Consider the following 27,589-nt stretch of genomic DNA (forward strand, 5'->3'; position numbering starts at 1 on the left):
GGGCAGATTTAAAATGTGCAGAGACATTTAGATTTGGGAGGGAGGTGTCCAAACTGACATCTAAATTGTAGCGTAATAATAAAGCTGTGCAGTATTTGTGGGCTACATGCAAAAGCAGCCAGTATTTACACTACATGCAAAAAAAAAATTATGTATTTACACCCCTTGCATTGCAAAATGGTTTGTCCAGGTACACAGTTAAGTGCTAATTCTCACTCTATTCCCAAAGCTGAATCAGGCCCTGTGTGCAAAGGTAAATTAAAATATATTCTAAAAGAATCACACCTCCCTTATTTTCCACTTGAGCTTTGATGTTTGTGTTCTGTCGATCTCATCTCAAAAACAATATGAAAACAGTTTGTGCAGTACAGTAAAAACAAACTCAGGGTCTCATTCAGACCCGCTCACGAGCGCAGGACGATGGTACCCAAAGCGGGTCGATGGTACCCAAATGCGCATGCGCACGACGGAGGGAGCTCCGTCTTGCGCATGCACGAGACCCGAATAACGACGGCCAAGCCGTCGTTATGGGTCTCGCACTAAAGGGGGCGTGCTGTCGAAGGAGGAGGGCCCTGATTCAGAGCGAGCGCTCTGGTCAGAGTGTCCGGCTCTGAATCAGGCCCTCAATCCATAGTGTGTCTGAGAGTGATAAACCCACCAATAACCAGGATACAGTGGAGTCACCCTCTAAGCGAAGCACTTACAGCCTGAAGTTGAAGCATAAGTATAATTACTTGTCATGGAATTTCTTACTGCTTTTCATTCAGGAAACTTTTCCTTAATGTCGAGTTCGTTCCACTGCCACCAATGTTGTAATTTCAGAGAAAATAATTTACCTTGATAAAGATCTCCCGAGAGACTGAAACGTGTTGGTCCGGGGGACCGCCTGCAGCTTGATGGGAACCTACTTTGAGAAATAGAGGGATTCCTTGCGGTGAATTGGGGCCCCAGTATTATTTCACTGCCGATTACCATCTACCTTCTGGTAGGAGTCCAATTCCGCTGTTTGCAGAAGTTTTTTGTTTGTACAATGTATAATAAAAGTTTTTATACTATAAATTGTTTTTTTATTTATATTTTCTCTGAAATTCCAACATTTGTGGAATTGAAACAAACTCAGCATTAAGGAAATGTCTCTTAAATGAAAAGAAGTAAGGAATTCCATGACAAGTAGTTTCACAAACTTCAGGCTGTAAGTTCTTCGCTTAGAGGGTGACCCCATTGCATCCTGGTTATTGTTCATGATGTCATATGCTGGCTTTATCACTCTCAAACACACAACAGCTTAAATTTGTTTTACTGTACAGGTTAAGTCTCCCATATCCAAATATTCCGAAATACGGAATAATTTTGGCATGACTGAGGTAATGAAACCTTTGATTTTTGATGGTTCAATGTACACAAACTTTGTCTAAGGCACAAATTATTAAAATATTGTATAAAATTACTTTCAGGCTGTGTGTATAAGGTGTATATGAAACAAATGAATTTCATTTCTGTACACAAACTTTGCTTGAGCCACAAAATTATTGAAAATATTGTATAAAATTACATACAGGCTGTGTGTATAAGGTGTATATAACACATAAATGCATCCTGTGTGTATATTTGGGTCCAATTCCCAAGATATTTCATTATGATATGCAAATATTCCAAAATACGGAATATTCCGTTATCCAAAATACCCCTGGTCCCAAGCATTTTGGATATGGGAGACTCAACCTGTACTACACAAATTTTTATTTTTGAGGTGAAATCGACTGAACACAGAAACATGAGAGCTCAACTGGAAAATAAGGAAAGTGTGATTTTTTTAAAATATATATTAGTTTAGCGCCTTTGCACGCAGTTGTATTGATGTGTTTCTGTTTTTTTAACTAGGTTGGATGTAGCTCTTAAATTGTAGCACAGGGTGTTTCACTCGCTATTGGACCCAAAGTTTTTCTTATAACTTTAAAAGTAATTGATGTAATTTAGTGAAATTTGACACAGCCCCACCTCATGAACCAGTAGAAAGCTGAACAACGCGTATTTATTGTCCAGGCGTACTGCAGTTGATAAAGGTTCTTATCGGCACGTAACACACAGACAAGATGAATGCAGACGCCTCAGTACACAACACCACTGTCAGAAGCAGGAATACCCACTGACTAGGAGTGGCGGCCCCAGAGGTTGGGACTGCAGCGTAGTCCAAAATTCAAATAGGGGAACTACACCAACTGGCATTCTCACTGGTTATATCCTCACTGGCATCCTCGCTAGACTGCGCTGCTGATTATGGTGGTGAGCAGCTGGCCTTCGCTTCGCGCATGCGTGAACAGATGGCCTGGATGCTAATGGCGAACACTTTCAGGACTTGCTATGACTTCCTCATGTTTCTCATAGACCAAGGTGTGTTTATGTCAAATTTCGCAAAACTCCGTCAATTACTTTAGAAGTTATTACAAAAACTTTGGGGCCAATAGCGAGTGGAACACCATGTACATTGGCAGCTTACTTGCGCACTGGGAGATACTGTTACTCAATTGGCATGGTACTACGCTTGTCATGGTAATGTTATACTGCAAAGACCACATTTTTCTCTATATAAATTGCATACACTATAACAATGAAACCGTGCCACTATTGGTCCAATTGACCTGCAACATTTGTAAAATATTTGCTTAACCTTACCACAAAATAGCTTTTGAGAAAAGGATCTCTCAGATACAAAATTACCTTTCAATTATTTATCAGGAAGATCTATGGCAAGGTTCTATAGCTTATAATTACATGCAGTATATATACTTTCTTACTACATCACTGAAGTCAGATAGTGCATGTAGAAATGACCTTCTAAAATAATGACCATTCTGACCTTTCCTTGCAGAAACCATCTTTTACTGCAACATCCACTTCCAGAGGCTGCTGAATTGGGGTTTCCACATTTACAAATTTTATAGACCTCTAGCTATATACTATGATTCAGATCATAATTGTTTTTGTCTTTAGCAGTTCAGTTAGGTATTTTGTTTTTTTAATGCTTGAATACTATCGATTTAAGTACGATTTTTAGCATGTAGTCCAAAAAAAGACAATTTGCCTGAAATATTTTAAATTATCCATCTCTAAATTTGTGTATGTTGGAAAATGAAAATTGCATGCATGCTGTTATTGCTTGTGTGTGTACCTTCTATACTGTATATTAGTTAATATGCATTCTATCTTTTGATTAATTAGCAAATTTTATATGACCTCCTTTAGCCAGCCATTGTGTTATTCAGTCTAGCCATAATACACTGCAATGTCTTTCTTTATACTCAAAGAGGTCTGTTTATCACTGGGTGAAAAGCCCCCTCTCTGCGGAAAACCGTTGTCTATAGAATAGAGAGTAAGAACTTGATTTACGAAGTGGTGCCTGGCTACTTGGCGGGTTTGACCTAGAAAATAAATGAGGAAATAATATTAAGTGTAAAGCTGGGTATGTTTGACATTTCCAGGTGAAACCTGCCTCTTCCTAAGTCTACCTTTAAATATGAATAGACCGGATCAGTGGCCAGCCCAGACAGATATTGGATTAGTCGCATACCTTCTGTACATAGCATAGAATGCCATGGGTGCCTGTGGTGCTCCAGTGCTAGAAGCAATGAGGTTCCTCATGGTAGTGGAGAAGTGATTCCACCAAAGTGCTTATGGGTAGAAGGCCTATTTTAAAATATAACTGGTACTACGCTTGTTCAGTATACAAAATAGTATTAACCTAACACTAAAATATTTATTGTTCTTATATGGACTCATATATACAACGACCTTACTTAAGCACCCTTGTTTTATAGAGACCCCCAACAATTACGTCTATTTTATAGAAACCCCCGACAGTTATTCTCTGTTAAAGTAACTTCTATCTCAGCATATAGAATTATATTTTCTTTAGGAATTTAGAGCGGTCATAACAGAACACAAAAGCCAGGCATGAATTATACAGTGACGTTTATTGTGTATATGTAATCCGCGTCCGAGGTCTCGTTCTTCCTACCACCATCTTAGCTATTCAACATCTTTTGCACAACCCCCTTTCCCTGCCCAGGGCCTTGTTGTGTCCTCGCTGTGAGCGCTGCTTAATGCATTAGGGAAATGTTGCAATAACCAGTAGCACATTATTACCTCCAAACAATCAAGCTGCCATTTTTATATGATACTTAATATTTAAATGACACCTCGCCGCATCTGCTGACGATTGATGTAACGGCGCTACTTTATGAGTCAATATATATTTAATCAGTGAAAACTGTAAAATCTGATGAGAGAAGTATAACATAGTGGCAGGGTATGGTTGCAGAAGGCCAGTTAAATCCGCTGCTCTGTCCTATGATGCTGTTTTGCATGCAACTCGACAGATTCACATATTTCTTACCTGAGCTGCTGTATATATTTATCTGATTATATCTCTGTACACGCGTCAGGCAGTTCTGCAGCCGTGGACTTTGTTATTAATATATGCCACCCTAATTCTAGATAAAAAAAAATGAATATGCCCAAGTGCCATAAACAGGAACGATAATTCAGTTTTAGCGTTCCAAAAGCTGTCCATCTTTGCTCTGCTTTGTAAATGACTCTTTACTGGAATAGTGCCATTTCTGCAACATTAATTAGTTTAGTTAAAATCTGTCAATTAGTATGTATGCCCTGTGTGTATCTCCGGTGTATTTGAGCATAGGATACTGTTGTTTTTCATGAGGCATTTGGTCTTATAATAGTTGTAGCATGTTAGAAATAACAAAAATGTATCTGATTTATACATATTAGTGCTTGTTTCAGCAAAGGTGTTCTGTAATTGATATGGCATTAGGCATACTACATATATAGCGATCCTACTAGTCTAGCTTACTGAAACATTAGTGAAATACATCTTTCAGAAAATGTAGGGACCGCTCCAACATCCCTTTGTTAAAATTGCCCTCCTTTCATGTTTCGCATTCACTCTAATCCTTCCACTATTATTGACTAGTGTGGACTCTCAGTTTCCTGCCCTGCATTGAGCTTTAGTTGTCTCGGAGTCAATTGTAGAACACTAAACTGAACCAACTGAGAGGTTTCATTTTATCAAGAGAGGTCTGAGAGGGAGAAAACCAACCAATGGGAGAGATTGTTTTCAGTGGAAATTAGGTCAATAATATGCATCCTCTGTTATGACTGGCCAGTTTGTGGGGGATGTAGTTGCGTGACCGCCGTTCACAATCCCGACAGCAGAATTCCGGCTAGGGATTTATGATAGGCGTCGAAATACGACGCCTATCATAATCCCGACGCCGGAATCCAGGACGACTTGTGCGCGAACAAAGTAAGTCCTGGGTGCCTGTCCTGTTAGCTGTGGGGGAGGGATAGGTTTAGGGCAGTTAGAGGGGTTAGAGTTTTGGGGGGTGTGAATAGGGTTAGGCACCCCTAGGGGGGAGAGTTAGGCACACCCAGGCAGTGGTTAGGGTGAGGCACGCCCCCGGGAGGGTTAGGTTTAGGGAGCGGGAAGGAGGGGTTAGGGTTAGGCATCCCTGGGGGGAGGTTAGTGTTAGGTGGGGGGGGCAGGGGAGTTTAGCATATTTACCTGCCTCTGTCAGGATTTTCATTCTGGCGGGCAGTCGCTGTTGGGATTTCAATCCCATTCCAGTTTGTGGTATAGGGCATAGGTGCAGGTCAGAAATTACTGTAATGTGACCTCCTCAGGTTATGTTGGCTTCTCAGTTGAACAGTTCATTCTAGCCATCGCTCTTAGGTTGTCAGGAAGGAAACATCTGGGAGCACCTGTTCCAGAGCTGGCCAGGTTAGGTAGTACTGGTCAGGAGGGCTGAATCATTGCTAATCATGGGGTCTGATAAAAAATTCAACATGCAATATAGAAGGTGTGGGCAAAAATACCTGGTTACTGCCTGCATTAAGGACTTGTTTCTGTCTAGATATGGAAAATAATGGTTATTTTGGTACTCACATCTGGTTGAAATAAATGAGGCATGGGGGACATTACTATGGATGAATAAATAGAATCTGCAGTGGTTGCGCAAATAATAGCTGCTCTAATAAATGTTCACTATAAGATTAAATCTGAAAAAGTTGTAAAAAATGAATTGAAATGAATAATGAATGGATCATAAATTACTTTCCACACCCCACTTGTTGTTTATAGCTCTTTTGTGAACGGGTGGTGTGGAGTACAAGTGTCCGTCGGTAGCCGGGTATTGCGGGACTTTTAAAGCAGAACTAACCCTATTCTTACCCTAGTATAGCTGTCCCTCCGGTGTCCGATGTTTAAAGTTAGGTGTTCCGGGATGCGCGACCAGTCCGCTCCGTCCCTTCGGCTTTGGCGCTCTGTTACTCTTTTTTTAGGGGGTCAGCGGCGTCTGGCTGTTTATGGGGAGAGTGAGTCGGGCAGCTCCCACCCAACGCATTTCATACAACTTTGTACTTTTTCAAGTATGAAACGCGTTGGTGACGGTGCTGACCGCTTCCTGACTCACTTGTGCATCCCGGAACAGCTAACTATAAACATCGGACACCGGAGGGACTGCTATACTAGGGTAAGAATAGGGCTAGTTCTGCTTTAAAAGTCCCGCAATACCCGGCTACCGACGGACACTTCTACTCCACACCACCCGTTCACAGAAGAGCTATAAACAACAAGTGGGGTGTGAAAAGTAATTTATGATCCATTCATGATTCATTTATATTCATTTTTACAACAATTACATTGCGGTATATTTAAATAATTACACACAGATACAAGTGCTCTTTTTCAGATTTAATATTACTAGGGATGAGTTGCTGTCTGACAGAAGGCAACAGTTCTTGTAATAATTAGAGCTACTATTTAGTTGACAATAAACATGTAAGTGCTTCAGACATACTGTATTATCTAAAACAGGCTATATTTATTAGTTACCAGAATATTGTTTAAGATAAAGGATGCTTTTATTATGGTCGCTATATAAGGTTAGGGGTGTCATCTCCTGGGATAAATGGGAGCACTTCTCAAGCAGCAGCCAATCAATAGTATGGTCAGTCCAGTGTCTGGGTACAAGTATCCGCATCAAGTTTTATTTAGCAGCACAAAATAATGAAAACATAAAAATGAATCCTAGCCTGTCTTGCTCTAACTATCATAAACTTCCCTCTCTTAGGGGTAAATTTACTAACGTGAGAATTTTTACAAGTGCAGATGTTGTCCATAGCAACCAATCAGATTCTAGCAATTATCTTCTAGAACAGGGATGGGGAACCTCAGGCCCGGGGGCCGAATAATTTGGTCTGGCCCTCTGAGCTTTTTTTCTGTTAGCCTAGCAGCGTGCCTAGCATGGCACCCTACAGCCAGAATCTATGCAGCATTGCCGCCTGGAGCATCCTTAGGATGCTTCAGACAGTCACACTGCTGCCCTTACAGCTCCCCAGAGAATCCTAAAGATGCTCCTGGCATTGCTGTAATCACCGGCGATTGTAGCCCCGTCCCCGTGTGACGTCACATGGAGGGGGCATGGCCTGCATCGGGCCCGCGAATAATGTTGTATATATCAAAATAGTCCTCTGCAGAAAAAAGGTTCCCCACCCCTGTTCTAGAAGGTGCTAGTTAAATGTTAAGTAGAATCTGATTGGTTGCTATGGGCAACATCTCCACTTCTAAAAACTATCACTTTGGTAAATATACCCCTCAGGGTGGAAGGACCTTGGGCCTGATTCAGAGAAGTGTGCTAATGCCACTGCAGCTGCAAATTTGTACGCAGCTGCTGTGCGACAATATGCAAATGTCGCAGACAATGGGATTTGTATTGAGAACAACATATGTGCTGTACAAATTGCATATTGTGTACTATAGCCCATGTTATTTTGTTATGCTTCTTTCAAATACAAAGAAAAAATTGACTGAGCAGTTATAAAGTACTAGTAAGCTAAAATTTACATTTTCAAATATGAAATGTTAAGCTATATAAAATACTAGCTGAAGTACTCGGCGTTGCCTGGGTTTACATCTTCAAGTTATTAAGTTTCATTATGAGATGTCATCCAAATCCATCCAGTGGAAGGCTCAGAACAGGCTCCCTGTGTCAAAGTTCTGGCCAGCGCACTCCGCCGTGAGGTTTGACTGGGACCCCAACCACTCCATTAGGCATCCTAGACCAGTTGCCACCCCTCTGTGAAGTTTTCATCCAAATCCATCCAGTGGAATGGCCAGAATAGGCTCCCCGGGTAAAGTTCTGCCCATAATCCCCGGGTCAAAGTTCTGCCCAGCGTACACCAATGGGATGTGTGACTGGGACCCCTAGTATGTCTTCGCCACTCTGTGAAGTTTTCGTACAAATTCATCCAGTGGAAGGCTCAGAACAGGCTCCCTGGGTCAAAGTTCTGCCCAGCGTACACCAACGGGAGGTTTTCGTTTAAATTATGTGATGTCGTCGAAATACATCCAGTGGAAGGCCCAGAAAAGGCTCCCTGGGTCAAAGTTCTGCCCAGCGTCCCCAGATCAAAGTTCTGCCCAGCTTACACTGACTGGGACCTCAACCTCCTAGTATGTCTTCTGAGATCCAATGTTACCACTCTGTGAAGTTTCCGTCCAAATACATCCAGTGGAAGACTCAGAACAGGCTCCCTGGGTCAAAGTTCTGCCCAGCGTACACCAACGGGAAGGCCAACTGGGACCTTAACCCCCTAAAACCTGTCCCAGGATCCAAAGGGACCACCTTGAGTTGGTTTCATCCCAGTTGGTGCATTGGTGTCCGAATGCATAACCGACAAACAGACCAATTAATTTTATATATAAAATATTGTTAAATGTTAAGCTGCAGCTCTGTTTAGAAATAAAGTATCCTCCCCCACCCCAAAAATTTTTTATAGGCAGCTGAAGCTTCTCCCACCGCTTTAGAACCTAGGGAAGAACATCAATCATCAGTGTTTAGCACTTATCATTGGTTTTCTACCAATGGTCAATGTTTTTGTGCCGTTACGATGTTTCCCCACCACTGCTGACTGTTTTTTTTTTTTCACATCTCTTAGCCTCTCTGTCCTGTTGGTCATCCCTTAGCACCACTCTCCTTCTCTGATTGGCATGCCGCCGTCACTAATTATTTACTTTCTTGTTAATGTGTCCACATGAAGGGCCTAATGCAGAGGTGCATGCTATGTCAATACCACACGCAAGCGGCCGATGTTTTCTGTCTGCGCATGCATCCGAATTGCACTGCTCAACCGACAAAAAACCACAGAACTAATTTGGTTGCATAGAGAGGCCGGCTCAGTGGTCGTTTCTGGGTGGTAATAGAGGTGGCTAGCCAGAGGCGGGCGTGTTATGGACAGAGGGCCTGATTCAGCAAGGATCGCAGTTGCTAATACACGCGCAATTGGCCGATTGTTGCGATCTGTGCATGTGTATGCATCGCAGTGTGCGTGCGCAAACCAGCCATTGCTATCGGGACTGCGATCACAGTGACCATGCAGACCCATCGCAGCGTGATTGACAGGAAGCACCGTTTATGGGTGGTGACGTGGGGGTGGTCGGGGAAACGCAGGCGTGCCAGTGCATTTGAACACCGTTGCATAGGTGTGCATAAATTATCCACTGCGATGCCCTACGCAGCCTGAGCACTCATAACGTGCGATGGAGTTAGCAATTCCTGAGTAGGGTCAGAGCTTGTACAAGTGTGCGTGAGGCTGCGATGGTACTCGATTGTACCGATGGTTTTGCAGTCTTGCTAAACATTGCGGATGTGTGTAAGGTAAGGTGGGCCTGCCTGTGTAGTGCTGCGGCAGCATAGCGATCGCAATGGATTAGCATACTATCGCAGTTGAACTGCGTGCGTAATCGCTATTGCATTCGCAGTTGAGATCTCTAATGTATCAGGTTCAGAGACAGCATCTTAGGATGCAGTTGCATTGACCCCGGCAGCCATATTCAGAAAGAGAAATTGTACCTGACTTAGGCCTGGTGCAATCTCCGATGGTTCAGCCTATGCGACCGATGGTGCGCCTTAATATGCACATTGCCGGTGGGCGACTCTGTATGAATCTCATTGACTGCGACATTAGCATAAAGATGCATTTGCGCTGCTGCTAAAAGTACAGACGTGGCTGCAATAGCATGGACCCCTGTATCAGGCCCGAAATGTGAGACTGCAGATGTGTCTAACTCATAGTGATCCATGTGCCTCATCACGTGTCAAATGACACCAAGCTTGACATTCTGCAAGAAATCAATCTGGATGTCTCATAATGCCAGTGACTCAGTATTTCTCTGCAATTTTCCTTCTATAAGGCGCAGACAGTATAATTAGCTTGAACAAATACCCTTTTTTTGTGACAGGATCATTTTAAGGTATGACTTACTAATGGTACTTGATGACCGCTTTGAAAACTGCTGGTCTAAACCCTAGAGACAAAACTAGAGCTTATTAAATGTGATACATCCTGCTACAGAGAAAATGGTGCCTGGCTAGATAAATACCTGTACATTTCACAAGGAGAAGAGAAACAGTGAGGTCAGCCGTGCAGCTTTCAGTGACTCATACTCTTGTCTGGAACTGTGGACCTTTGCCTGGTGCAGTGCTGGAGAACCTGGACAGCTCTTGTAGATGAGAAGGTAGCGCAGGGCTGGTGTGTATAAGACAAACACTGATTCTAAAGCCTAATTTCTAAATCAAGATGAAAGGACTGTGTGATTATTAGCCGTGAAAGCTGTCAGGATATTCATTATGCAGGGATATTCAGGCAAGTCACTGTCTTTGCTCTCACACTTACAAAGGTGTCTTCGAACAACTGTAGTATTTGAAGACATAGATTAGATTACTAGGTGTAATTGGAGAACTGAGTCCTCTGAGCTCCCATTTGCTTAGTGCATGTCATATTTCCCTGTCATGAACAATTGTGTGATGGCGGGTTTTTTGTTATGGTGGTTTTGCATGGTTGTCTCTTTTATCTCATGGTCGTGAATAAGTGCCCCAGCTAGGTTTTATGTCTGCACTGCGCAGCTATACAATACATAACATGCAACGCTAAATCCTCTTATTTTGTTTAATACATTTTATTGGTGTTTAGCTACTTGTTTCTATTGCTGCGATGTATAAAACTGCAAAACTTTGCAGCAAAATATAGTCTGGCTAGTGAAGCCTTAGATGTATGTGCTATGAGTAAATAACACAGAGCAAAAAGTGTCTTGACAGGTATTAAGAACTTGGAAAATGAACCCGTCATTTGCCTGGGCGCCTCATCCCCTCCGCTCCCTGTATGTACTTACCAGTGTTTGTGCAGGGTTCCCCTCTGCTAGTCTCTCCCCTCTCTGTCTCGGCAGTGAGAGACACTCAGAATGCGCATGTCTGCCTATGGACGTGCCATTTTCAGTTATGATATAGAATGTGAAAGTCCCATATTCCATATAAAATTTAATTAAATACAAGTTAATTAAAAAACCAAACATCTGTTGTTTTACCCTTTAAAAATTGAATTGAATCATCTTTCTTTCAGTCGTCCAAATGGAAATGTCAATGAAGTAATGCTAATAGATGGGTGGGACTTGATGCCATATAGTTGCACTGCTAAAGGTGGTGGGGTCAGTATGCAATCAGCCAATCAGGGACAGCTAGGTGGTAATGCTAATAGTCTTCATCATTATTATTTCCCACCACCATCTCCAAGCAATATCCATCCTAAAAAGGAATATCAGCAGATGAGTTCACATCTAATTGTGTTGCAGTTATGTGAATGCGCCCTGTACTTGGACTACGCCTACCTGCCGCTGTCTGTCTTAGGAAATAGAAGTCAAAGACATGCAAAAATGTATATACTTATATACAGTATGCATACACATGTTTGGGACCCATGTGCAGTACAGAACTGCATCTTATGGGAAATAATGGGATTTTGGTACCTACCGGTAAATCCTTTTCTGTGATTCCACAGGGGACACTGGAGGTGCTTACACTGGGGTATAGAGGCGTGGATAGCTGGAGCTGGCACTTTAAAATTTAGAAGTGTGAAGCTCCTCCCCTTCTATGCCCCACCAGCCCTCAGTTTAGAAAATGAAGACCGAGAGGAGGTGGAGAACAAGCGGAGTGAAAGGAGAGAAGAACACACAATAACTAAATCATGCAACATACAGAACAAAACCGAACAGGCAGGCATAGAGCGCAGAGGTGGGCATCCAGTGTCCCCTGTGGAATCAGAGAAAAGGATTTACCGGTAGGTACCAAAATCCCATTTTCTCTTTCATCCACTAAGGGACACTGGAGGTGCTTACGCTGGGGACGTCCCAAAGTTTTCCCCACGGGCGGGAGCGCTCTGCGGCGCCTGCAGAACAAGGCGGCCAAAACGGGATGCCGAAGTAGCAAACGTATCAAATTTGTAAAACCTGACAAACGTGTGAACTGAAGACCAAGTAGCCGCACGGCACAACTGTGACGTGGAGGCTCCTCTACCGGCCGCCCATGACGCACCCACAGAACGTGTGGAATGAGCCGAAATGGACGAAGGAGGCCGACGGTCAGCACTATCATAAGCCTGATGAATAGTCAGCCGGATCCAACGTGCCAAAGTCTGCTTAGACGCCGGCCAACCCCTCCGAACAGCATCATAGAGGACAAAAAGCGGCTCAGACTTACGGAGGGACGCTGTCCTGGCAACATAAATGCGGAGAGCCCTAACTACATCCAAGGTAGAAGACCCACCAGAGTCCTCCAGCAACGACGGTACCACAATAGGCTGATTGATATGGAAAGCCGACACAACCTTGGGAAGGAAGGTGGCTACCGTCCGGAGTTCCGCCCTATCAGCATGAAACACAAGGTAAGGTGGCTTACAGGACAGAGCACCCAATTCCGAAACTCTACGAGCCGAAGTGAGAGCCAGGAGGAGCACAGTCTTCCAAGACAAGTACTTAAGATCGACCGCCTCCAAAGGTTCAAACATGGGCGACTGAAGAAACAGAAGCACTAAGTTTAGGTCCCAGGGAGCTATCGGAGGTACAAAAGGAGGCTGCACGTGCAAGACCCCTTGAAGAAACGTCTGCACCTCAGGAATGAGGGCCAATTTTCTTTGAAAGAAAATGGAGAGGGCAGAAACCTGCACCTTTAGAGTTCCAGCCGAAGGCCAGAATCCAGACACGTCTGAAGGAAAAGCAGAAACCGGGACAACCGAAAAATTCTAGACGGAAGACCCCGACTGGAACACCATGAGATATAAGCACGCCAGATGCTATGATAATGCGCAGCCGAAACTGGCTTCCTGGCGCGTAGCATGGTGGGAATAACCGCGTCTGGGATGCCCCTGCGTCTTAGGATATCGGTTTCAAGAGCCACCCCGTTAAACGCAGTTGTGCTAAGTTGGGGTGTATGAATGGACCCTGCTGTAGAAGATCCGGGTGTAGAGGAAGGGGCCACGGATCGTCTGACAATAGGGACCGAAGGTCCGAGAATCAACTTCTCCGAGGCCAGTTCGGAGCTCCGAGAATTACAGAGGCTGATTCTTGTTTTATCCTTTTTAGAAGATGAGGAAGAAGCGGAATTGGAGGAAAAAGGTAAACGAAGTCGTAGATCCACGGACTTGCCAGGGCGTCTACCGCTTCCACCTGCGGATCCCGAGTTCTTGAGACGTATACTGGGAGCTGACGATTCAATCGCGACGCCATGAGGTCCACCTGAGGACATCCCCATCGATGTATCAGCGCGTTGAACACCTCTGGATGAAGCTTCCATTCCCCGGGATGCATATCCTGTCGACTCAGGTAATCTGCTTCCCAGTTGTCCACACCCGGGATGAATACCGCCGACAGGATTACTGACTGTTTTTCGGCCCACCGAAGGATCTGAGTTACTTCCCGCATAGCCATGCGACTCCGAGTCCCTCCTTGGCAGTTGATGTAAGCGACGGCCGTCGCGTTGTCGGACTGAACTCTTACCGGACGAGCCTTTAGAAAGTCTGTTGCCTCTATCAGAGCATTGTAAATCGCTCTGAGTTCCAACACATTTATGGGTCACTTCTGTTCTAGAGGGGACCATCGACCCTGAAAGTGATAATCGAGGACTACTGCTCCCTATCCTCGAAGGCTGGCATCCGTTGTTACGATGATCCAGTCCCACACTCCGAATCTTCTGCCCGCTAATTGATTGTTGGATTGTGTCCACCAAAGAAGGGCTACTCTGGTAACCGGGCTCAGACGGATCTTTCGATGAAGTAGCAGATGAGACCCTGACCCCTGTGCTAGCAGGTCCAGCTGAAACACCCTGGAGTGGAACCGGCCGAACTGTAGTGCCTCGAAAGCTGCTACCATCTTCTCCAAGAGACGCAGACAAAGAAGCAGGGACACCTTCCTTGTTCTGAGGACCAGCTGAACTAACAACCGGATATCCCGGGCCTTGTCTATTGGAAGAAAAACCCGTTGTGAGGCCATATCCAAGATCATGCCCAGAAACAGAAGTTTCTTGGACGGATTGAGATTTGATTTCTTGAAGTTGATTATCCAACCGTGTTGGATTAGGGTCTGATATGTCAGTAAGGCCTGATTTAATAGAAGAGATACCGATGGAGCCTTGAGTAACAGGTCGTCCAAATAAGGGATTATGGGCCTGATTCAGAGCCGCTCGTAAGCGGCCGCTCGTTCGTTCCGAGCGATGTTTGCCCAACTGCGCATGCGTACGGGTCGTAATACGCATGCGCGAACCAGTCAGTGCGGCCGAAAATCGATTGTTCGCTAAATAGCGAATGCCTGCTAATTTGAGTGACAGAATGAGGCGTATGTGGGTGATAGCAGGGGAAGGTGCTTGAAAACGGGGAGTGGAGATCAGAACGCAGGCGTGCTTAAAGGTCAAAACGGGCGTTTTATGGGTGTGCATAATTAATACAGCAGCGTCACTAACCACGTCACTGGGTTATTTTATAGTCAGAACTGCTCGCAAATTTGTGGTAGGAAAAACCAACCACAAGAATAGCGAGCAGTTCATACGCTGGTCGATGTACTCGATTAATCTAATAAATAGCGGACATGACGTATGATGCGAGCGGCCAGGGGGCGTTTTTATAAAAAAAAAGTCTGCATGTTTTGTTTGCTCGTTCAGACATAGAGGTGGCAACAGACCGCAAAGAGCGAACGGTTCATTTGAATAGCCATCCCCTTTTTCTGAACGAGCGAGCGCTAATAGCGACCGGCTCTTAATCAGGCCCCATGTTCACTCCTGATGACCGAAGGAGAGCGATCATGACTGACATGAGTTTGGTGAAGACGCGGGGAGCCGAGGATAACCCAAACGGCAATGCCCGAAACTGATAATGATCCTTCAATATGGCGAAACGCAAAAAAGCCTGGTGAGGTTCCCAAATGGGGACATGGAGATAGGCATCCTTGATATCCAGAGATAATAAGAACTCCCCTGGTTCCAAGCTCGCTATGACTGACTGCAGAGACTCCATTTTGAAGCGATAAATATTCAGATACAGGTTCAAAGACTTGAGGTTTAAGATGGGCCTGACCGAGCCATCTGGTTTTGGTACTACAAACAGGTTCGAGTAAAACCCCAAACCTCTCTGATGCTCCGGAACCGGGACTAGTACAGATGATACTACTAGAGACTGGATAGCCTCCTGTAAAACCTTGGCCTTGCTTGCAGGAATTGGCAGACTTGTGGTGAAGAACCGAGGTGGAGGGGGGACTTCGAAGTCTATTCGGTACCCCAGGGAAATTAGTCTGCGGATCCACGGTTCTGTAGAGGTCTGCTTCCAAACCTGCTGAAAGTTTTGCAGGCGGGCTGCCACTGCAGGAGGTCCCAGGTGGGACGGAAGACCGTCATGCCACCTGCTTTTCCGCTGGTTTAGGCTCTGGTCTACATGCAACAGGGTGTGGATGACATCTACCTCTGCCACCTCTATGTTGCGTGGGAGCACCTCTGGCTCTACCACGAAAGGAATGTGGCGCACGAAAAGAATGAAGCGAAGGTCCATTGTAAGATCTTCTCGGAGCTGGAGCAACTGACGGGAGGAAGGAAGACTTACCCCCCGTGGCCTGGGATATCCATTTGTCCAGTTCCGGGCCAAACAGCATATCGCCAGTGAAAGGTAAACCCTCCACCGCACGCTTGGATTCTGCGTCTGCTTGCCAACCCAGCCGACCACTGCCTTGTTAACCCAAGCGGTTACAAGGGTGGGTCTAAGTTGAGCACCCGCTGCAGTATAAATTGATTTTAGCGTTGTTTCCAACTTAACGATCCAAAGGATCTTTTAGTACTGTAGCTCCCGGTACTGGGAGTGCTGTTTTCTTAGTTAGACGGGAGACTGACGCATCTACTGGAGGGGGTGTTTCCCACTTTTCCATCATGGATGATGGAAAAGGATAGCTAGACGGAAACCGGAGCGGAATTAGGAACCGTTTTTCCGGTTGCTTCCAGGCCACTGAGAGCTGCTGTTGAAGTTGCTGTGAGAACAGAAATACCGCAGAGCTCTTTGGTTGTTCATGAAATAATTCACACTCCTGGGATGCAGGTATTACATCCTCAGGTAGATTCAGAACTTGTCTGACCGCCAAAATTAGAGATTCCACCCCGGAAGAAGTGCACTCTAATTCTTGAGGGGAAGCGTCCTGTAACGCTTCCTCCAATTCCCCTTCTTCTGTTTCCTCCGTAGCGAGGAATTCTTCATCCGACTCTTCTGATTGGAGAACAGTCGCCAAAGTACGCTTTTGTGTCGGTCTTTGGTAGGAGGTGGAGGGTGCAGGCACCACTGTACCCATAACCTGTACCAGGGTGTCTAGAGACTTGGTTAGCCCCGCCACCCATGGAGGTTGAGACTTACGTGCCTCAGCTAACTGAGACGTTAAATCTGTCATTACTCCTACCATGTCAGCGGCCCATGGGGGAGCAGGTGAGGGAGTAATAGCCATAGGTGGATCTATTGCTGTACAAGCATCACATAAAGTGGACCCAGCAGCATGCGGCTTGGATAGTTTGTTGTTACACTTAGAACAGACAAACATCTTTTCAGCCGCTTTTGTTCTGTTTGACATGGATACACACAGACACCCAGACACAGAGGGACAGAATATATACAGAAGTAAAGAAAAAAACAGAAGGCTGGTTTGGGACACAGAGGAAGAGGCACTCCCCACTTTTTCCCACAGATTAGATTCCCTACCAAACACCCCAGTGTTACTCACAACCTCTTGCCAGGTATGTAGTCAGGAGAATCAGCCTTCTGTATATACTGCATACGACCTGTAGTGGAGAGATGCAGTCTTTAAAACAGGTTAAACACGGCAGCCACGCTGTGCACACAGCCGCTGCCGCGTTATCTAGACAGGGAGACGCTGTATTGAGACAGGGAGCCCGCGCTGTTAGGCACCGCCCCCTTTCTCTGTGCCCTAAGGGCCGGAAAATGGCTGCCACCGCCTGCACGATCATCTCCGCCCTGTGCAAGCCCCGCTGAGTAGGAGCCGCTAGCCGCGCTCATCAGCGGGGAGAGGGGAGATAGATGTAACTAATGAGCAGCGCTATCGCGTTCTCTGAAGCCAGCACTGGCTGCAGGACAGGAGACGGGGGATGTGCATGTGATTCATACTCACTGCGCTCCCTCTCCGGACGGCTCCTCTGAACAGCACTCACATGAAGGCAGCTCTGTGTGTGTGCTGTGTGCGGCATTAAGGAGCTGTCAGATGCTTTTGGTTAAGCACTGCACACTCCTTCCTGTAACCCAGGAGGTTAACAGGATGCCAGTAACCTGGACCCCACCTTTAGAGAGGTGGCGAAGGGTACTAAGAAAAATGATGTAAAAGATGCTTAAAATAAGAAAGAAAAACTAAAAATAAAATATATATGAAATAAAAGAAATAAATTCTGTGGCTTGCTGGAGCACAGCAGGTTGTGACCAGCTCCAAGGGCACATTTTCTAAACTGAGGGCTGGTGGGGCATAGAGGGGGAGGAGCTTCACACTTCTAAATTTTAAAGTGCCAGCTCCAGCTATCCACGCCTCCTATACCCCAGCGTAAGCACCTCCAGTGTCCCCTAGTGGATGAAAGAGAAAAGTAAATTGATGTGCCTCCCACTCTAAATGAGCCCTATAGATTCACAAGGTGTTTACTCGGTTCTTATTGTGTTATTTTCCTGACACACACAGGCTGCCTCTTTAGTATGGCTGTAAGTGACCTTTCCATATCCCATCTTTGGTCCCACTGTCTGACCTCGATTGCTGTGAGTGGAAATACAAGTTTAAAGGGTGATACCAGATGTTTAGTGATAACGGGACATGTAATTCTTTCTAGTAAAGGTGTATATTTCCATGCATGTTACAGTGAAGAAATGTAGAAAATCAAAGCGTAGTGAAGGCAGAAATAAATATAGTTGATATGGAAGCTAAAAGCCGGTAAATGATGAGAAGCCATAGCATTCTCACATGTTGCTAGTCTAGAACTGTCCAGGTGACCTCTGGTATGGTGGATGTAGGAGAACATCCATTATTTATTAAGTATTTTACTAGGAAGGATTCATCCTCTGTCATTTGGGGTATGTTCTGGATCAGTAGTGTCAAACTCGGGCCCTCCAACTGCTGTGGGACTACATCTCCCAGCATGACCTGCCACAGTTTTAGCATGCCCTAATAGTAAAACTGTGGCAGTGCATGCTGTGATGTATAGTTCCACTACAGCTGGAGGGGCCTGAGTTTGACACCACTGTGGATACATCATGCACCACTAAGCATTACATTACAGACATGTCTATAGAGCAAATATCACTCTTTTGGTCTACGTTCTCTTTTACAGGTAGACTTTTCTCCAGCCCTTATTGCACGGATTATTTTGGAGAGATTCCTCCAAGACCAAGATGGAGTTCCACGTGAGTATTTTCCAGTCTTCCTCAATAAATAAATAAATGTTCTGACAAGCCTTATTATTTTCACTGGGGCATTGCGAGGATTACCTGTATATTCATTTTTATTTCCTTCACAATTATTAAAGCTAAAATGTATAAGGCTATTCTTGTTATATGTAAGTATTCAGTATTATATTTAACTGTAACATAATGAAATGTACTGAATATACCTATGAATATGCTTTTTATGATTTGCTAAAGGTTAAATTAAAAAAAGGCATTTTAGGAAGTGTTTTCATAGTCATGCAGGGTCTAATCCTGAGTTGGACGCACGGGGATTTGGCGCATGCATTTTGCGGATTGCAGCCTACTGCGCTTGTGCTGTAAAAAGAGGTCCGCAACAAAACATGTGCCGAATCAGGCATACGCACAGGCGCGGAAATTGTAGGTGCGGATGGTTTGATCGGACCACTCTGTCCATAAAATTGGCCTTTCTGGGTGGTGACTATGCACACTAACTGTTCTGTGTGTCATGGGAGCGTCAGTGGCGTGTAAGCTTACTTCAATAGCATGCGGGCGGCGATTAGACAGCTTACAAACGGACAGACAGTAGGCGGGACGGCAATCCACATGGGGGCGCATCGCTGTTTGGCATACACGGCATTAGTTAGTAAGTAAGCTGTCCCAGCTATACAGAAAAGCAGCCATAGAGACGCCCGACTCAGAATGAGCCCTACAATACATTAAAATGCAGCAGGAAAATACATTTATAATGACTAATGGAATATTCTTTACATATATTAATGCATTTTGTGGGGTTATTTAAAGGATAAGTATACCTTTTTAAATTCCCATTGTGAAAAGTGATTTGCCCTGTTATTACAATTTGCTGACTATGAGCAGATGAGGCGGCTCTGGGGGCCAGATGTGCACTGAGAATAGCACATGATTCCACTCCCTCTGATATGATATCCAAACACTGTTGCAGTGTTAGCGACACTCGCTAGACAGTGTTCTCTAATGAAGAAATAGAGTTAGCCGTGTACTATTCACAAAAGTTACTGTACTCTTATATTATGGCTAGTTTAATTTAAAAATAAAAGGTTTAGGTTAATTTCTAAATAAAATAATAATAGTTTGAAAACAAAAAATCCTTTTTGTGTTTTTCCATTTCAGACTATAACGATCTTATTCAATATTTTGTCTTGCAAATATTCTATTGGTAAACCTAACATATGGATATTATCCTTCTATATAGGTCATTGGTACGTCCTCATCTCGAATACTGTGTTTAGTTCTGGAGGCTATATCTCCAGAAGGATATTAATACATTAAGAAGCTGTACAAAGAAGTGCAACTAAAATGGTGCAAGGTCTGCACCACAAAACGTACCAGGAAAGACTAAAAGATCTTCATATGTACAGTTTGGAGCAGAGAAGGGAAAGGGGGGACCTGATAGAAACGTTCAAATATATGAAAGGTTTTTAACAAGGTAAAGGAAGGAGACATTCTTCAAAGAAAGAGAAGTATTAGAACTAGGGATGTGCAGGCTCGGATTAATTCAGATTTTCCCACCAAATTCGTATTTTTCCTGCCAAAAAATCGGGTCTCAGAAAGAGGCAAAATTTCATCTTTCATGGACAAACATTATCATTCCTGGACAAAAGTCCATGAAACATGATGTTTGTCCATGAAAGATGACGTTTTGCCTCTTTCTGAGAACCAATTTTTGGCGGGAAAAATACGAAATTGGCGGGAAAATACGAACTAATCCGAGCCTGCACATCCCTAATTAGAACAAGAGGACACTGGAGGGTGGTAGGTCCAGGGGAAATTTGAGGAAAAATTACTTCACAGAAAGGGTAGTGGATAAGTGGAATAGCCTTCCATCAGAGGTGGTAGAGGCTAAGACAGTAGAGCAATTTATACATGCATGGGATAGACATAAGGATATCCTTCAGAAGAAGTAAGGATCAATAAGGGTTGACGTAACAAAATGTTTAAAAATGGGGCAGACTAGATGGGCCAAGTGGTTTTTATCTACTGTCAAATTCTGTTTCTATGTTATACGAGGGGGTATCATAAAGTTTCAATTATCACCATGAACAGAATGAGATAGAAAGTTAAATGTGGTATGTTGAACTTAAGTCTTCTCCACATAGTCGCCCTGCAGAGCCACACATTTCTGCCAATGTTTCTATACCTTCCGCAACCCATCATTATAGAAGTCCTGCGATTGCCTCGAGAACCACTGTTCCACTTCCAGTATGACATAATTTGTGTTGTCAAATCGCCTACCCCGAAGTGGCTTCTTCATCTTAGGGAAGACAAAGAAATCGCTGGGTGCAATATCAGGTGAATAGGGAAAATGGGGAAAAATTTCATAGCCACACCTGTCTGCTTCCACAGCGGATGCTTGGCTGGAATGTGCGGGTGCATTGTTGGCTAGGAGACGAATGTCTCTACTGTTCATTACCATGGCATATTTCTTTCATGGAAACTCGCAATTTTTACAGAAAGGTGCAGTAGTAAGCACTGGTGATGGTCTGACCCTTCGGAAGGTAATCGGTTAGGATTACGCCACAACAGTCCCAAAAAACAGACAGACTGCTTTTTTGGGAGGAGGTGAGAAGGAGTGTTTCCACTTCTTGCTCATTTCTTTGGTCTCCGGATCAGAGCGGTAGACCCAGCATTCATCCCATAGTCATGAGACGTGCAAAGAAATTTTCTTCGTCCTGCTCCAACAGAGTGAACATCCGCTGCAAAAGTCCACATCGAGTTTACTTGTGAAATGAGGTCAGCAAGCGAGGAACCCATTGTGATGACACTTTAGACATGTGCAGTTGCCAATGCATAATCTTCCACACACTTCAATATCTAAGACCAACTACTTTCATGATCATTTCAATGGTTATTTGTCTGTCTTTGAGCACAAGAGCCTCCACTTTCTTAACTGTGTCAAGATCATCCGTGATTGAGGGTCTCCCTGATTGAGGCTTATCTGAGAGGGACATGTGTCCAGTTTGAAAATAAATTTTCCACCTCACAACAGTGTCATATGATGGACTTCATCCCCATAAACAGTCACCATTCATCATGGATTTGGCAGGCGCAGTTAGCCTTCAAATGGAGAAACTTAATAACACTGCAGACTTCAGTTTTGCCCATCATGCAGATTACTGACATCTACCAACTCCAGAAATGAAACAAGTTGAAATAAGTAGCTGTTATTTACAACATCATGCACATAAGGATCAATGATTATGTTATTCAAATTACAGCAGGATATCTCAAAATCTTCATGGTAAAAATTAAAAGCTATGTGAGCAAAAGTGGCACAAATAGCACTTTAGCTTGTGTGCCACAGAAAAACCTCTTCCTATACTTTACAGTCTAGTCTAACAACTAAGAGCCAATGGCTGAGTATAATGTGTGGTTTGAGGAGTGCTTTAGGATATGGGGAAATTTATAGACTGAGCCTTGGTGAGCTAGTATGGTATGTGTTGTGTGTTGCTATAGTATTTATACACTAGGTAGACAAAAGTGATTGGATACTGACAGCAAATAGATCAACAAGATTTTATTGACGTCAGTACTTTGTAGGTCACCACGTGCAGTGATTACTGCAGACACCCTTCTTGACAAACTGTCCACAAGTTCCTGGTCAACATTGGACAAAGTTCCTGGACAACAGCAGGCGGTATGTTTTGTCATACTGCTTTAAGTACAGTGACCAGCTGTGACACTGAAGAAGCTCAAAACGGCCTAGAAAGCGCCCGTTGCTCCATTTCGTCCCAGAGGTTCTCAGAGGTGTTAAGATCTGGACTCTGAGCTGGCCAGTCCATCCGGGTTCCCAAATTTTCTGTATACCAATCCAGCGTCACCCTGGAAACATGACTGGTGGCATTGTCGTCCCGATAAAAAAACAACAAAAACTTTTGTTGTTTCCGTAGAACTGCAAGTGCATGTGCCTCCTTTACGAAGTGTTCTTGTCGAAACCTCCACATTAGTGGTCATATGGAACTTGCGTGCAGTGAAATGCATTTAGCTTGCGCAGGGGTGTCCAATCATTTTTGTCTACATAGTGTAGCTCCATGTAATGTGTGTGAACTAGAGGGATTGTTTTATAGAAAGTTTTTCAGTAATTCGGCCACATTTGGTCACTGGGTCATATGTACTGTACAAGGGACATGTTGTAGATAAGCAGATGATGTCAGATATGCAATAATGAGGGTTATTTGCCAAAACAAATATGTAAAATTCCTCCTTCATGGGCACATTGTAGTTTTTGTATTAATCTCTACTATGAATATTGAAATTAAGCAATATTTGCCCATTCTTCCTTGTGAAAGTACTCAAGCCAAGGCCACGGGCAAAGGTGAACAGCAAGTTTCAGGTCTTGTAAAAGATTTTGATTTGTATTAAGGAGTGGGATATGACTGGGTCACCCAAGGACAACTATATTCTTCATTTTAGTTAACATCAATGGTACGCTTTTTGTGTTTTTTGGATCATTGTCCTGTTGGAAGAGAAACACCGCATCCCTGGTATGAATTTTATGAGAGAAGGTTGCAGGTTTTTATTCATTATCTGTCTATAATGTGCGCCATTCATATTTCTATCAAGTCTTAAAAGATTGTTTGTCCCTGTTGCTGAAAATCAACCCCACACAATGATTCTGCCACCGTTAAACATCATTAAGGGGTTGGTGCAACCTGCCTGTCATGCAATAATGTCAGGCATATCTCCTCACATTAAGGCCAAAAAGTGTCACTCTAATCTCATTTGATCATAAGGATGCTGGCTACATCCCTGCCGTATCTCCCATATGGTGTTTGGATGGGCACAGAAGGGTTAAACATCGATAGTCTTATAGTCATTGGGGGGAACCCATCAGTGGCTTGGGACGGCGCATGCACAAAGGAACTGGAGTTGCTGCCGTGCATTTGCAGTGCTTAAAAGCGTTGGGATTTTTGTCATCAGAACTCCCCCATCGATGGTAAAACCATGACCACAACCATTGATGGTCGATGGCTATCCCTAATATGGTTTTGTACCAACTCTGAGAGGGCAAATATTATTTTTGTTTCTTCAACCACGCTTTGACTTGGAGATCATTGACCCATGTACATTGGTTTTTTTTATTGCATCTCATTCAGTGTCAGAGTTGGCCTCACAGTAACTCCTGTAAGGATCACAATTGGTTTTGCAATCAGCTTTGGTCCTATCATAGGCGGCAATAATTTACATTTACAAAACAGGTGATCCACTCTCTAGTCCAATTTCTTCCACAGGTAGAGCCAATAAAGAAATTGTGCTTTTGGTGCCATATATTGCACATGGGCAAATGTGAGCACAGGGTGTGACTACTTTTGAAATGTATTCAGTTTTTTGATTAATTTTATGAAGTTTTTTTAATATATATTTTGATTTCATATGGGTGATGAGTAATTTTTCAAAGCACTGTACATGGTAAAACTCACTGTTAGCACTGCTCAATTCAGCTTCAGATAGAGCAGCAGTTATGGAAGAGTCATTCATTTTTTCGACACATTTGGTGGTTGTGGAGAATCCAATATAATTCATGTTACATTGTTCTAAAACCCAGGCGTTAAAACCACGGCATGGTCCTGTCAGTTTTGCCCCTACCTAGAAAAACACAGGTGAGATGAATTCTTATTTGCAACGTTTCTGGTGTATTAAGCACATAGTGCAAAGGCCTTACAGCTGCCCTGTGCATGGTAATCAGCCTTGAAATTCTGTCATAAATATCCAGTTCAAAGGCTAATATTGACATTATTCAGTTTCATTAGCTAATTTTGAGTATATATTATATTTATATTAGTTTTCATACTTCTTTATCCTAATGTTGAATGGAGTGACATAATGTATTGCAACTTCGAAAAATCTTTCTTTTTCCATTTGTGGGTATTTTTGATTATATAACCCTGTCTGACCTATCCGCAGATGAGCGTACTCCTACAGCCCCGCTATCCGCCTACCGCCAGAAATAAAACATATTTTAACATTAAACGCCTTTGTTCTGCTTGTGAATTCTCATGCTTGTGTTGTTATTTTGTCCTTCCGCCCTGGAATCCTCCTCCCGCACAGTAACGCTGGGCTCGGCAAGAGGGTAGGAGGAAATACTCTGCTGCTGCTACTAATAATAATAATAAAAAAAAAAAAAAAAAATGAGAAGAGATGAAAAGAGCAGCGCTTCAGGAGGAGGTTCAAACTTAAATTAATTTGCCACTGAAAAAATACATTTTGTTATTTTCTCCATGTCAACTGCATGATTAAAACTGGCTGTTAAGTGAGCTCAGGGGATCTTCTCGTAAAAGATTTATGAGTAATGTTCAGTGCAATATTCAAAGTGAGCCATGAATATCAGGGTAATTGCTCTCTCTGCTGCTTCTTTTACTAGGCATGAGTTTGTCAACTACGCCATAAATATTTGCCTAGTCTGGTGAAAAAAAAAAAAAAGGGACCGTTTCATCGCCTGCATTTTTTATTACCTGGTGTTATGTTTACCTTTTGAGTCCTGCCTTTAGGCACATAGGTAATCTAACAATAAAGAAGAAAGGCAGCAAATAATTCTTTGTGGGTTTCATCTTTCCGGTTTTTAATGCAGCTCGCTTTTAAAGGTCTATTGTGCGCGCCTTAGCATGCAAAGTTAAACCTGGCTTGCTTTTTACAGTACATCAATACGATCGCTATGCTTAACGCGTATATTTTACAGGCAGGTAAATATTCTTTCTGTAACAAAAAGATTTAAGATGTATGAATGTTGCCCTGGGGTTGATGCTATCCAAGTGTGCATCATCCTGTTTATATTTTCTTTTAGATATATTTGTTTTCTATGAACACTTATTATCTGGTACACATACCCCAGATGCAGGCAGGTATTCCGAAGAACCTTAATAAGAAATTGAATATTGCTTACTGAAGCGATATAAATGGAATCAGAACCGATTTCACCAATAATAGTGGATTTAATTTTTTTAGTTACTTCTTTGGACGATGATGTCTGACTATGGTAATTGAACCATTTACAATTAATACAGGAAAGAGTTATTAAATAATTAGCACCGTGGGTTTACAGTGATGCCTTCCCCCCCCCCCCCCCCCCTTTTTTTTTTCCTAAGGTTAGTTTAAGATATTTAACCCACGTTCATTTTGCTTTCACCTGCACGCTTTTTAAGGAACTGGAAATGTAACATTTTATACCCAGCATGCTGTAACGCGCCGACGCTTTGTGAGCAAATCACATGATGTCAGAACAGCACGGCTTTAGATTTAATCAAGAAAGAGATTAAAGTGAATGTGTCTCCGCTCCCTCCCTCCTTCCTTCTGCACAAGTCTGCCGCAGCCTGGCCATTTGTCAACGTCAGGCGGTCTGATTGCTTTGGACCTACTTCTATCCGACTCCCGTCAGCCAGCACAAGGGCAAGGCAGGCAGATTAGCCTGTATCAGACCCAGTAAAGCAAAATTCATTGAGTGGAGTAATTGTAAAGTTAATAGACTGACCGTAAATGTGATGTCTATTAAGATATTTCTTGGTATACTATATAGTGTCTTTATTTTTTTTTCAAAAAGATTTTTTTTCTATTTTGGCTTTGATCAATACAATAACGAGTGCAATTGTATTCAGTAAAAACACAACTACTTTGCTGCTACATAAGTCATTGCGACAAGATGCATTTCCAGTTGTCTTTATTGTATTTTGGGGCATGTTTTTCCAGCCCTGTATTCCGTTTTCGCATCGAGAGATTTAATCTTCTTTACACATAATTTCATCTCTTTACGTTGCATTTGATCTTTTAAAAAAATAGTAAAAAAAAAATGTTTTACGTCCAGACTGTAATGTCTTCTGTGTGCAAAGGTGAGCAAATAAGTGCCAGCATCATTCTTATTATGTTATCTTTTTGATAAATTATAGCTTTTCTTTAAATTAGTACTATATCTCATTGAAGGGCAGAGACCAGAGCACCATTGATGGTTAGGAACATTGTGGGGCTCATGTAGAGTTGGATGCAAATTCATATTGGCATGCGCAGTGAAATGTAGTACATCTCGGTTTGTATGCATCTCTATGTGTAGAGAGGCGGAATGGGGGGGAGCAGTGAATGGGTGATCTTACTTTTCCGAAGGTCAGGCTCCTTACAGTAGTATATAGGGTTTGTAACAGCCGCATATACTGCTCTTAGTATGCTTATACGTTGCGCTGCTTCCCTCCTGTTGCAAGATATATGCTGATGATTAAGTTGATCATCAGCATAGACCTTGCATTGACTGTTTAAATATAATAAATATAATTAAAGGAGGTAGAAAAAATAACATTGAAGATACAAGCACTGCTAGCACTGTAGCAGGAAAGCTGGAAGCGTATAGTACCTAGGCCAGTCAGCATTGGCTTACATGCCCTAGGGCATACAGGCCCTGGAATCTTCTGGTATCATCTGAGAGACTCCCAAATCTCGGGTGGCTCAGGAAGTAGACAGACCAGGCGGCTTAATGACATTATTTGCGCTGAATAGATTTATCGTGGCCCCGCCCCCTCTTTACAATGCCGGTAACTGCTGACTTAGCCCTATGCCCCCCTTACTTGCTGCCCCTTGCCGGAGAAGGCAGACAAAAATTAGGCAAGTATGCTTAGGGGATATGGGCACGCAAAATAGGGTCCTTCCCCAGAACTAGTGCTGTTACCACACTACTTGCCAATGGATGTTGCTTAATATATAAAATATTAAATGGTAATTTAGTTGGTGCACCTCAGGTCCCAACATATGCAGACCCCTA

At 43.4% G+C, this 27,589-nt stretch overlaps 1 protein-coding gene across 4 annotated transcripts in view; it reads left to right on the forward strand.

Moving 5' to 3' along the window:
- The window catches only part of CDIN1 (CDAN1 interacting nuclease 1), a 343,159-nt gene that overhangs the window by 90,975 nt on the left and 224,595 nt on the right, over nt 1–27,589 (forward strand). For all 4 annotated transcript variants that reach the window (XM_088456507.1, XM_088456508.1, XM_088456509.1 and 1 more), the window contains one exon: nt 18,741–18,813. In XM_088456507.1, the coding sequence (XP_088312633.1) occupies nt 18,741–18,813 (73 nt within the window). The remainder of the gene's footprint in view (nt 1–18,740; nt 18,814–27,589) is intronic.

Source organism: Taudactylus pleione, unplaced genomic scaffold (assembly GCF_031769625.1).
Source record: "Taudactylus pleione unplaced genomic scaffold, aTauple2 ptg000707l, whole genome shotgun sequence".
Lineage (NCBI taxonomy): Eukaryota > Metazoa > Chordata > Amphibia > Anura > Myobatrachidae > Taudactylus > Taudactylus pleione.